At 37.2% G+C, this 13570-nt stretch overlaps 1 protein-coding gene and 1 non-coding gene across 3 annotated transcripts in view; one reads left to right on the plus strand and one right to left on the minus strand.

The window, feature by feature from the left end:
• Window positions 1-13570, minus strand: part of Pdcd10 (programmed cell death 10) — a 44808-nt gene that overhangs the window by 26072 nt on the left and 5166 nt on the right. The window contains exons 2-3 of one of the 2 annotated variants that reach the window (XM_031374112.1): window positions 5259-5414; window positions 643-861 (exon numbers count right to left, since the gene is read on the minus strand). In XM_031374112.1, coding sequence (XP_031229972.1) covers window positions 643-738 — 96 coding nt within the window. In that variant the 5' untranslated portion in view covers window positions 739-861; window positions 5259-5414. The remainder of the gene's footprint in view (window positions 1-642; window positions 862-5258; window positions 5415-13570) is intronic. The other variant, XM_031374113.1, reaches the window with a different exon arrangement.
• LOC116094542 lies at window positions 8621-8740 on the plus strand. The gene has a single exon (XR_004120183.1). It is a non-coding gene; the product is annotated as a small nucleolar RNA SNORA15 (small nucleolar RNA).

The raw sequence follows: 13570 nt of genomic DNA on the forward strand, positions 1-13570 counted from the left end.
TTATTACATGTTGCAGTATCTTTTGGGTATATGCCCAGGAGTGGTATAGCTGGGTCCTCCGGTAGAACCCAGAAATCCATTTTTAAACAGGACTTTGTCATCATGACCTTTGTGCCTGCCATTCTGGCTACTTACAATATACTTATTTCTACTCTTATTTGTCTCTTTGGGCTCGACTATATCTCGTTTAGTGAGGCCTTTTCTGAACCCCAAAATAGAGACCATCTAACTATGTCTCTCTCTCTTTTTCTTGCTTGATAGTACTTACTAGAAATGTTCAAGCCAGGCAGTGGTGGCACACGCCTTTAATCCCAGCACTTGAGAGGCAGAGGCAGGCAGATTTCTAGTTGGAGACCAGACTGGTCTACAGAGTGAGTTCCAGGACAGCCAGGGCTACACAGAGCAACCCTGTCTTGAAAAAAAACCAAACAAACAAAAATGAAATGTTCTACTTAGAAACTTGTAGGTACTACCTATCTCTTCACTAAGACTAATACATCTATTTACTTTTATTCCTTTAACTGTATGGATGGATTGGACCCAAAAGCCAACACAAGGGGTTCAGTTCATACAAACGTCTGTCTTGTGGAAGAACAGTGTCAGACGTTAAGGAATTGCAGAAATCTTAAAATGTACACTCACCTCATTAAACACAGGATACATGACTGCATAGAGAGGCATAGAAACCATGGAAGTGGTCTCAGCTTCATTCTTCATCTCTTCCATTGTCATCCTCATTCAAAAACCAACTACAGTAGAAAAAGCAATGCTAAAATGCAGAGGAATCTTCATTCACTGCCGAATTTTTTCTCTTTTGTATGTGTATGTAATAAAGACTGGTACACAAAGAAGAACAGCAATCTGGTGGAAGGGAAAGGAGAAAGAAAAAGTAACTTACACTCAATGGAAACCACAAAATTCTAGACACTTTCTTTTCAAAATTAGAGACTTGCTAGCTATGATACCCAGAAGCTAATTTGATACCACTTTTCCATTTGAAAACAACCCTAGTCAGTGAGATTATTTTCCTCTTCTTTTAGACCAAAGAAATACCTCATTTTAACCCGGCTAAGTCCTATTTCCAAGGCAGTGTATTCAAAACCTACTGCAGGTGGATGCAAGTGAGTTTTCCATAAAACACCATGAAGAATTATGTACTCAACTGCATGAAGTACAATCATTAAGTCTATCAACAAGAGACAGGATTATATTCATGAATGATTCATATGTAAAATAATAATGAAATATGGAGAGCAAAAATTAAAAGGGTAAAACAGGGGCTGGAGAGATGGTTCAGTGGTTAAGAGCACTGACTGCTCTTCTGAAGGTCCTGAGTTCAAATCCCAGCAACCACATGATGTCTCACAACCATCCTTAACTAGATCAGACTCCTTCTGGAGTGTCTGAAGACAGCTACAGTGTAGTTACATATAATAAGTAAATAAAAAAAAAAGGGTAAAACAAAGGTGTTGAGTTGTTTTTTAAAGCTTTTTTGGCTACTCGTTCACTGTTTTTTTAGCACCTGAAAATAACAACAAAAACAGCAGCACCAGAGATTTGAGGCAAATCTTAACATTGATAAAATAATAGGAAATGCAATTTATATGGAAATAGCATACATTGTACTCTGTCAGTGGAACTTTGATGTCTAGAACAATGGAAATCTCTTAGTTGGACAAAAAACTAGGAAAACCCAGAATTGAAGGTAGTTTGGAATTAAAAATCAAGAATCCAACAATATACTCCAGCACTCAAAAGTCTGAGTTATAAGTCATAAGTAAAATAAGGCCCCTCTAAAACAATAAAAAGTTTAAAGAAAATGTGTAGTTAAAGAAGGAATTATCTAATTTGTAGACCAAACAAGAAATTTAATCATAAATCACTAGTAGTTACAAATGTACTTAACAAAAAGCTTTTAACTCTGAACAATACTTATCAAAGAAAGGATTTCTACATTATAAAACACTTTTCATACAGTAACTACCATTTCAATTTTACAAATACAGAAAGTCTGAAAGAGTTCATGTAGAGGCCGAAGATTTGATTTTAGAGGCACATAATCCAGGCCTAATATTTACACAGCACAAATATCTCTTGAACAGAAAAGTGAAGAACACCCTTTCTATCCCCACCTATTCAAGGAGCCCACAGGCTCCTCGTTCCCTGGACAAATGAACATTCAGTACCTACAGAAACAAGATGTCCACCAGTCACTAAACAGGTATCCATACAAGACTCTTTTGAAGAAGTAAACTTCATTTGAAGAACTATATTGTGAGAACCACAGAGTGCTAGAAGACTGCTTCAAAAGCTCCACCTTTCTGTCAAAGCTGAGTGCTCAGTGTTCTACTGCACCCTTCTGATTGAGAGGGGCTCAAAATCTGACAACAGCTGAGTCCTGTTTCTGACAATTTTTTAAAAATAGAAAAGAAAAAAAAAAAACCCTTCATTTTTCTGAGCTAAACTTTGCTCCCCAACTTTACAAAGGACCACCAGAACCAATTGTTAAACTTTACAATAGAGAGCAAGAGAACAACACTAACATTAGCATTCTACAGTAGATTTACGAATATTGCTTTGTCAATGAAAGCTGGACAGTCTTCCTGTTCCAATGTAATTATTTACTATGCTTCAGGTGATCTACTTTATGCTGGCACACACTTTCTAATCCTAGCACTAAGGGAAAAAAGGCAGGTTGACCAGTTAGAGGTCCGTCTGTGCTACAAAGCTAGCATTACTAAGTTAAAAAAAAACAAAAAAAACAAAAAAAAAAAACCAAAACAACAAAAAAACCCAACAGCTATACAAACCAAATGTGGAACCAAGGAGGCTGATAAGCAATAATAGTGAAAATGTAAACTACAAAATTTAGGCAAAGATTAGACTAAACAGTAGGAATCCATGTTCCAACAGCAAAATAGGAGCAGAGAACTTGAAGACCAATTGAATTTGGTAAGAGGGAGGGTCATTGTTAAATATTTTATTGATTGCCTACAGGCATGATAGTAAATACACATCAGCTGGTTTAAAAAAATACAATCTTTAATCTTATTGTGCTAATGTCATGGATGAAAAACATGACAGGAAATGAACTTGTGTGAACAGCAAAAGGAAGTCTGGCCTAGAAGTTTGTTGAAATGGGAAAAGATGACAGACCAGTATTACAACAAGAGTTCCATTTAGAATATGGCCACATGTTTTAAATCCCATAGAACATAGACAACAACTTTGAAATTAAGAGGACTCTTCAAAGAACACCATCCTAAGAGCTTGAAGGAAGGATGTTTCCTTGAAGGAAGCTCCTTGAAGGGAGCTTAGAGTGAGCTGATGAGAAGAAAGGCTATGTTTCTAGAATGTCAGTAAAAAGGTGATGGCAGAGGATCAACTGGATCGTTTTGGCTTTACTCTTAAGAACACATATGAGCATCACCTAAGATAGAGAGGCTGACAGAGGTTCAGGAAGAAGGGTAGGTGGGTGGCTAGAACCACTAAGCATTCTTGTTGACATACATACAATAAGCCTACTCAAACCTTCTGCAAATACTGGTGTTGGACCTATTTTGCTCTTGTATTCAGTAAGTGGTTTCTACTCCTAAACTAATATTGTACTATTATCAGTTGTTTAACAACCTTATTGTGGGGAGCCGTGAATCTTGAGAGACATTCGCCATGGCAGGATGGCACCTACCTCCGCTGTTAACTCCTAGTGGACAACTGTTTGCGCATGTGCATGGAGTGAAAAGGACGCCATGTCACGGCCCATCCCGGGGCGTTACGTAGGGTAATGAGCGAGCAGCCAATCATGAGCAGACACGCCACGCTGTGGGCAGATACGCCGCACTGTGGTGTATATAAGCAGTGCGGATTTTGGGCTCGACCCTTTTTCCCTATGGATGGAGACAATAAAACGTTGCTGCAGAAGGAACCTAGTGTGTCCGCGTGTCTTCTTGCTGGTGAGATGACCGCGCGGGCTACACCTTATAATAGTGTAACTATGAAAAATGCTCCTGCAAACACTTTACATCAGAATTGCTTTTAGACCATTACAAACTGGACCCACTTACAGTTCCAATAGCAAGAGATAGCCATCAATGGTTCCAGTAGGCTTTTACAATGCATTAGTAAGGTACCAAATGCAACTCAAGTTGAGATGTGTTTCTTTCATTCCTTTTACTTGTCTCTTCACTTGAAATGATATCATAAACAACCTACACATATGCCAAGACAACAAAACGCCTGCTATATAAACAGGACAGGCTTACTGAGCTATGGCCTGAGGACCTTGTTTCACAAGATTCCCTCTTTGGATTGTTACGAGCTTCAGTCATGTCATGGCAGATGAGCAACACACCGGTTTCTGGCGTGAGAAACAGTCTTACATGTACAAAGAACTGAAAATTCCAGATTCTAAATCCCAAATCTGGAAGCTAGCAATCTCATCCCCCTTCTATCCACACTGAAAACCAAAATCCCCAATGGCTAACTAATGCACATGTTAGCGCCACTGTAACTACAGCAATTTGCTCGCATAAATAATTGAGTAGGGAAGATTTATTTGCCTCAGTTTTGAAGGTTTCAGTCCACTCTGAAGGTGTGTTAAGGTAGCATATGTGGCAGACAGGAAGTAGCAAGAATCTCTCTTTCTCCACTCTAGCTGATCTGGGCCCCTAGCTTATGGGACCATGTCACCCAAATAAGCAGGTCTGGACAGATTTTCCCTTTAAAGTAATCTGGTAAATGCCCACGGCTATAGTGAAGTGTGTTTTACTAAGCTTCTAGGTACTTCTTAGTCTAATCGGGTTGACAGTAAATACAGAAAATCACAATGCATGTCTTTTTTGTGACTTTACCCATGGTCACAAGTACTTGCTAATAATAACATACAACTTAGTTTGGTAAGCAAACTACTTGCCACCATGCACTGGACTTCAACTCCCACCACCTATATAAAAGGTAGGCATGAGGGTGAAGGTGCATGTGCATGTGATTCTAGAGAAGGGAATATGCAGACAGCCAGATCCCTGAGGTCCCCTGGCCAGCCCAGTCTGTTAATACAGTATGAACCTATCAGGAATGGTTCTGTGTTTCTATGTTTATTGTGCTGCTTCAGGGGAAACTCTTCAATTCAAGGTGAGCTTCCTAGGTTTATTGCTATGCATTCATAGAATATTTCCCTTAATATTCAAAACAGTATCATTAAGTTCTGATGTAAGAAAAAAAACAGCTTGAAATATGAAATATGAGTTTAAAATAATTACCACTTGTTCAGAATGAATAGATTGTTGGCAACTTCTACTTCCAAATTCAGTATTTAGGGTTCCTGCCTTACATGACCAACTCCACAGTCTGCTCATGTACAAGGCTTCATTATCTCAGGGTGTCCTGAAACAGACTCACTTTACTCCATCTGGGACCTGAAAGATAATTCTAGAGCCACTAGTATTGACAATGAACAAAGGGAAAAGACAGTACAAGTTCTTGGAACTGGACTAAATGTGGTTCTTTGGAAAAAAGGGATTCCTAAGTAACTTCTACATTTTCATTATTTAGTAAAAACCAACCAACCAACCAAACAACATGCACCTTATTCTAGCAATGGTGCAGAGTCTATGTATTATGTTCCAATTCTTGTGCATTTCTTTTCCCCATAGTAAAGAATATAAGTAGACAATTAAGTTCAGCCTTGCTAATAATTTTTTTAAGTACCAAGGTTAGTAAAATAAAAGCAAACACAGAAATTTAATCCAATTAAATTCTATTCTTAGTCATATGTACCAGTTTTTAACTTTCATTTTAGTTATCCCAAGTTCTTCCTATTACATTAAGAAAGTAACCCTATAAATCATTCTGCTTATTTTTTTATCCTGAAATAAAATGAAAAAAAAAAAAACTAAAAAATGCAAGCAAAAATCAAAATTTCAACAAGTAAAATTAAATACTAAATGGTAAACACCTAGTGTACGTTTTATTTGACTGCCTTAAGACAGGTCTCATTAAGTACCCTTGGCTGTCCTGGGACTCATTATGTAGACCAGGCTCATCACTAACTCACAGAGATCTGCCTGCCTATGCCACCTGAGTACAGGGTATGTACCTCCATGTCCAGCAACATTTCATGCTTAACAAGATTCTCTAAGTACAGGAATTTCCAATACTGTCTAATGTTGCTTTACATCCAAAGAACAAAGGGCCAATACATTTTTAGCAGACAGTAAATCTTTCTCTTTAAGGTGGGAGATCTGAACCATCGCTACCTACTTCAGAGTATATTAGCAACACTGATTCCTAAGACTACTCATTCAACATCCAGGTATCTATTTTTTGTTTTGTTTTGCTTTGGTTTGGCTTTTTTTTTTTTCGAGACAGGGTTTCTCTGTGTAGCCCTAGCTGTCCTGGAACTCACTTTGTAGACCAGGCTGGCCTCAAACTCAGAAATCTGCCTGTCTCTGCCTCCCAAGTGCTGGGATTAAAGGCGTGTGCGCCACCACTGCTCAGCCAGGTATCTAATTCTTAACAGATAACCCAGATGAGTCTCTTGAAGAGGGGAATCTATGAATCGCTATGTTAAAAAAAAAAAAAAAAGAAAGAAAGAAAGGAAGGAGAAAAGAGAAGAGAAGATCCAGTAGCTATGGTAGGATACAGGTAAAATGATATCAGATGAAGTATTTGGAAAGAGTGTGTAGCATGCTTTATGGAGTTCTAGTTATCACATTTTTTTTCCCATCAGAAACAGACAGGTGGTGATACCATATCCTTTCTGGGTATTTAGTATCCTAAAATTCTAACATTTCCATTATGGTATCTATTACAGGCTCAGAAAATAAAATCCCTCAACAGATCATGCAAATTATTTACAACTCTAGCATAGAGGTTTGCTCCAAGAGCTGTTTGACTGGAAGTTCTGAATGCCCACTTTGTTTTCTATTCATAATTATCAAGAATCTCACTAGTTAGACCTATAGAAACACTAGCTGTCTAGCCTAATGCCCAGAACTGTCCAGACCACAGTACAGGCATTTCACAAAGGAGAATGCTCTAATTCGTTTTAAGATCTTCACACCTTTTAGGGTATATCAAGATGATATAGCCACTAAAGAGCTAAAATTTCCTAAAAGGTTTGAAAAGAGAAAGACTTGAGGAATACTGCAAGGAAGAAATTTTACTTAGATGAAAAACAAACTTCAAATCTTCAAAATATACTTATATTACCAAGCTTATGGAAAGCTGCATTTAGAAATAAACAAGTACCTTGCTAATAGTAAGGAATATACAGCCACTTGGCACTACACTCTACTGTGTGTTTATATAAATAAATAAATTTTAAGCTATTAACACATTATACTTTAAATATCTTTTCCAGAAAACTACACGTCATAATGACATCTCATTTCACTGGAAAGTATAGTCTATTTAACCAAATTTTGAAGAGCACTCCTTTGTTGAACCCATTTTCCAGATATTTGTGTGCCAAAATAACCAGTTTTGTCTTTGCAAATTAGTATCTCAAATATGGTGTTATAGTAAAACAAAGCTAACATGGAGAATTGGTACCGAGAAATGGAATTGTTAATGATAACTATTTATGAGACAATGTGGAAGTCTTTGGGATTTGTGGATTGGCTTTGCAAGGAGAGCTTGGAAAATTTCAGAAGCAGGTAGGTCCAAGTGTCATATAAAGAAGAATGTAAGTAACGTAGAATGAAGCATGACTATGTCACATCAGAAAACAAGGATACATAAAAGGAAGTCAGGCTGAGGGTCAAAATAGAAATGAAGACTGTACTGGCAATTATCACAGAATTGGGGGTGGGGCAATGTATTTGTCTACTCTCTGGTACTTTGAGGAGAACTAAGTTTAAATATGAGTGGACATGCTTATCTGGAAAGAAAACCTCAGGACAGCAATGAAAGTCAGAAAGTGATATAATAATATAATAGATGTTGGTGGGTAAACTTTATAATGTCAACTCTAAGCAAAAGGAACAGAATGAAAATTTGAAAATTTCCTAGCCTAGCCCCGCCAAAAGAGCGGGTGTAATGGTGCCAGAGGGTGTTAGCTAGGATAACAGGAAAAAAAGAAAAGAAAAAGAAAAAAAAATGACAATTTGTACCAGGAGAGTAGAATGATTCATCAGGGTACCCCCCAGGAATCTGCAAAATCACTATACCCTTCAATGGCTCAAAGGCTTAGAACAGCAAACATTTTAGACAATGCAGATCAAAATCCCGAGAGAAGAACATCCTACCATCCCTTGACTGTCTAAGGTAGGAAATGGTTTTCCTAAGATTCATTTCCAATTTCAGCTAGGTAGAAACACAAAGGCAGCTTCCCTGTTTCCAGCACGCCCTGGTATAGCTTGGATTGGTGGCAGACCTTGCCATCTTCCATCTGATGCTGATTTTTTTTAGGAATGCAGAATGAAGGAATAAGTCATGTAGGTTTTCACTCACATTTCAAAAGAAGCTTGGTAGAGCAGCTAGTATACAGTAAGGTTATAGTCCTGGAAGATCACTCCAAATGAGCACAATGTGAGGCTGTAGGACTGAAGGTGAAGTTTACAATGGAGAGCATGGTAAGGAAGAACTGGCATGCAGTGCTCATCAGGGAAAACTAAAGGAAGCATGAAGGCCACTCCAAAAGAGTAGCCATGTGAGACACCATGCAAAAGTAAAAGTCTTCCTTTAAGATGGCTGATATGCTATATTTTATGGTATATCATTATTAAAAGTGAGTACAAATAAAAAAAAAAAAAAAAAAAAAAAAAAGAGTAGCCATGTGGACAATAACTAACAAGGAGGTAAGAGTAGAACTACCCAAGCCCTCAGAAGCCTGTATTCTGCCAGTGTGCCCTAAATACAGAGGTAAAGCTTTAGAATTTCATGTCTGCCTTGCTGAGTTTCCCAGGTAATTAGAGCTGATCACTCCTTTCAGACTCCTAATCTCTCCCCTTTGGAACAGAAGTGGGTAGGTACCTTTTCCCTGTTCCACTACTGTATTTCAGATTTTTACAGGGGCTCGAAGCTAAGTTATACTGAACCACTCAGGACTTTGGATTTGAACTATAGAGAAACTTAAGAACAGCTAAGACTCTTAGAAATTGACTGAATGTATTTTATTTACATCATGACAAAGAGATAAACCTTGATAGGATAGAAGCTAAATCTTGTCATTTGGAACTTCATGTGTTTCAGACCTTCATATGTTGAAGGCTTTGTTTCCAAAAGAGGTGATATTAGGATCAGGTAGAAACTTTAATAAGTGGAACTGGTCCAAAATCCTTTGATCAAAGGTATTATGGCCTTCAATATTTTAAAATCCTAAGCCTTTTCCTTTTCTGGTAAGTGGTTTTATTTCTACCTTGATGGGCTCTATTTCCAAAGCACTGGGGTCAAGTGACTATGGACTGTAGCCAAGCTGTTTACCTCAGGTATTTTGCTATAGAAAAAGGAAAGTTATCAGACTTCCAAATTAATATTGCCTGCAAAACAACAGGGCCAGGAGTTCTGCAGCTATTCCTGGGACCATTCCGAGCACTGACACTCAAGAACAATGATTATCTCAATAAATTCTAACAGCAACCAATTTCTAGGTTTGCTGTAAAAATATGGGGACAACATATGGGACATAGTAAATAATGTTAACTACTATGGTCAAGTGGAGAAATGTGCATCCAATTTGGGATGAAGTTGGGCAGCCTCCATAGCCAACTCTCCAGGGTATCAAAGACCCTGAGAACATGAAAGCTGGTCAAAATAATGGTTTGTAACCTCCTTAGGAAAGCATAACTTCCTTTTCCAAATAAAACCTCCCCATCTCTCTCCCTGCCCCTGCCCTCCGTAAGTGTGTGTGTGTGTGTGTGTGTGTGTGTGTGTGTGTGAGAGAGAGAGAGAGAGAGAGAGAGAGAGAAAGAGAGAGAAAGAGAAATAAAATACTAAACTATTCTTTCCTTTAATAAATTAAACATTTAAAACCTGTAGCCCTTCTGTCTCACTAAAGTCCTGACACATCTAGATCTCTCCTTGACAAGTCACTATTCTATAGAACAGTAACTAACATAGCATTATAAACAAAACATAAATGAGCAGCCTAATAGATTAAGAGAACATAGGATATCCAGACACAAACTTTTCTATACATAACTCAGTGCCAGATCTCAATCTCTAGCCAGTGTCTTTCCTTGCTACAGATGTGATAATGCACTTAAGAAAGTTAACTTCTAAAATGATGAAACCTGAAGTTGAAAACTTGCCATTATAGATATCAAGTCCAGTCTTCAACTTTCACAATTCAGAAACAGACTGGTAGCTGAGGTATGAGCCAAATACAGTGCTTCCAAGACTTACTGCATTTTGTGTTTACAAACTGAAATGCTATGTTAACCTGGCCCAGCCTTTGTGCCACCTGTGGCTCAATGCGAACACAGGCAAGAGCTGCTGTGACCTTCTATAAAACTGTTAGAGGAGACCCAAGAAGGCAGGAATGTACGTAGATTTGACTTTGTAGGTTTTTAATTTGGTACATCTGACTCACCTTAAAGTCAATTATTATACTATGTCAAATGCATACGTATTTGGGGGGAATTACAAATCTATGAAGTGACAGAAAATATTTTTTTCTACAATTTATAGCAAGAGATAAACCCTTATATTTAGTAGAAACAGATTTTTTTGCATAGCTGGATTATACTGTTTAAATTATTTGATAACTTTCTAAAGTCATTTGAGAATGAATGAATGCTGATTGAAGTTTTCACCTTACAGGGTAGTTGGAAGTACTAAATATATTTAAAATAATGAAGTAGATGACATACAATAAACATCTAATTCACACGGCTAGAGATATTTCATCAGAGCTCTGTGAGCCTGACGTGGCTTGAGGTTGAAAGGAGGGTGAGACAAATAAGAGGAGAGTACAAACTGACTTGCAGGCACGATGAATTAATATCTCCTTCAATTCTGCCACCTGCAGAGGTCTTTTTTTTTTTTTTTTTTTTTGCCTCGTCCTCATCCTGCCTATACATAGCACAGCAATGATCTAATGGTGATTATCACAATGTCATTGCAGTCACATACACAATTTTCAAAACTTTCTCTCTCATTTGCCAAAAGGAAGGCAAAAGTTACTTTGGCCATCAGAATTCATGTTACTCACTGGTAATTACTCTCAGTTTGGAGATACAAAGAGTTTGGTCATCAAATGAAGTTTAAGACTATTGAAAGCAATGGCATTAAAACCATTAGTTTTGGGACTGAACAGATAGCTCGGTGTTTAAGAGTACTGGCTGTTCTGAAGAACCTGGGTTCAATTCACAGCACCCACATGGCAGTTAACAACCAATGACTTCTCTGGCCTCCCTGGGCACTGAACACACACGGTACAGATATATACACAGGGAAAATACCCATGCACATAAATGAAAAATTTACACAGCCTACATTTATTTTAATAAACATCAGTCAGCTTAATAAAGAAAACTGCGTCCTAGAAGCAGGTTGGGTAGCACAGGAAAATCAAGACATGATCAAAGGCTGAGTAACAATATAGCAAAGGTAAAAATCTAGAGTGATCCAAAGCTGACAACAGAACTGGCGATCAGCTGGATGATGGGAAATGGGAATAAGGAAAATACCAAATAGCTCCTACAGTATTTGAAAAATACTTTTGTATTTGTTTTAGGGACTAATACAAATTTCTTATGGTAATTATTATTATTTCTTACTCCACTGACTAAACAGAACTCAATTATAAACAAAAATAAATAACTTGCACTCTTGAACACATTCTTCTTCTGGCTATAAAGTTCACATGTAGGTGCTCATAAATTAAGTGCCTAACTGAACACTCACTTAGTATTTAATTGAAGAACATGATGGTTTTCTTTTTGATTAGCATCTGTGATCTCTCCTTTTAATTTCATTAATATAACAGTAAGACTATTTTTTTTAAATTACCTTAGAAATTCAAGTACATAAGCTCTTTAGAACATCCTTCTGTTCTCTAAACTTACTGGACCACTCTGGACCACATCTACTTGCTCTGTTCCAAATACCTCATCCTATCTACCCTTTTATTTAAAACCTCCAGAATATATATATTAAAAAAAAAAAATGTTCTTTACTTGATGTTTTTACACCACAACAATGTACTTAAATGTTGGTAGATCTGTAGCAGCAAATAACAAACTGCTGCTGGCTCTCTTATTAAACACTAGGTGCTAAATGATCCCAAAGTTCTCTCTCGATGACACCATTAAACTTTACCTTTTACTCCTAACTGATCTCAAATACAAGTGATCTTAGTTGTAAGAAGGTAATGGAATGGCTATCTATATGGTATTTAGAGTCCCTTCTGTAACCTTCACTTTGTAATACTGTTAATTCATTTCTAAGAACATCTACAAAAATCTCAATACTATCAAAGTATCAATTTTAGCATGGAAAAAGGCATTTTTTAAGGCATGTGTATTTTTGAATAAAAGAGCCACAGTATTATTCAAAATCTTTTGGAATTAAATTAAGAAAGCCTTGCAACAATTTAAAGTGCCAAAGAGAGCCATTGCTGCCTAGAGGCCAGGTCTGACTCATTTAACATTTTCAAGAACCTTTTGTTGTATAACCTTACATAAGTATGAGAGAGCAGCAAGGGTGTAACATTTTAGGGTTTTGTCATTCCTTCAATCCAATCACAGCTGGATTCCAGGTCATCCAAATTAAGACAGAATGGCTGAATAAGACAGAAAGAGCCATTTAAGTGCCAAGAGCCAGATGGCAAGTTAGAGAAACCATGTTTTGTCCCTCTATATCATCTATGGGTTCTAATTATTCAGCAAATATTTGTACATACAAAGTGCTGTATACAAAATGTCTAAGTATCAAAGAAATGATCTTCGTATCTCCCTTTCTCTCTACCTCCTGAAGTTCAAATTCGCTAAAAGGTTTATCCATTTTTTCGTTTCTAGTACCTGTTACTGAACTATGACAAGTCTAAATCAGCAATACTGTAGCTGAAGATACAGTGAAGTCAGTTAATCCAAGCCTTTGCAAATGAATGGAACTGCAGGAACAGTCACTGAAAAACAGAAAGGAGCACTCCTGCTTCCAGTAAGCCACACCTACTTTAAGAAGACCAGTGATCTCAAGTTTCCTAGTATACAAGTCTGTGTACCAGACTGTGATAAGAAAATGGCCTGTCATTTCCCTGTCAAACTCAGCCACAGATCCTCAATTTGAGCAGCTGCCAGTACTAATTTTGAGCTAGGAATTATGATATATAATACCAAGTTATAGATATTTTCCAACAGTATCTGAAGAGGAAACCGAACACTTAAACTACAAATCTAAAAGAAAATAATCTATGATGCAATAAATAAAGAAAATAATAAACTGATGCAGAAAAATTGGATGTAACATAGAAGTGGTCTGTCATTTCTGCTGTGTGAACTTAACAATAGATTTTAAGTTTAACCTTCTTATTAAATAACAATAATTATGCCCCAATGATCTTGACATTTGGGGGACAAATTCTTTGTAACTGCAACTCTAATGCTACAAGCAGGCCTTTAACCATGAA

The sequence above is a fragment of the Mastomys coucha genome, unplaced genomic scaffold (assembly GCF_008632895.1).
Source record: "Mastomys coucha isolate ucsf_1 unplaced genomic scaffold, UCSF_Mcou_1 pScaffold16, whole genome shotgun sequence".
Classification (NCBI taxonomy): Eukaryota; Metazoa; Chordata; class Mammalia; order Rodentia; family Muridae; genus Mastomys; species Mastomys coucha.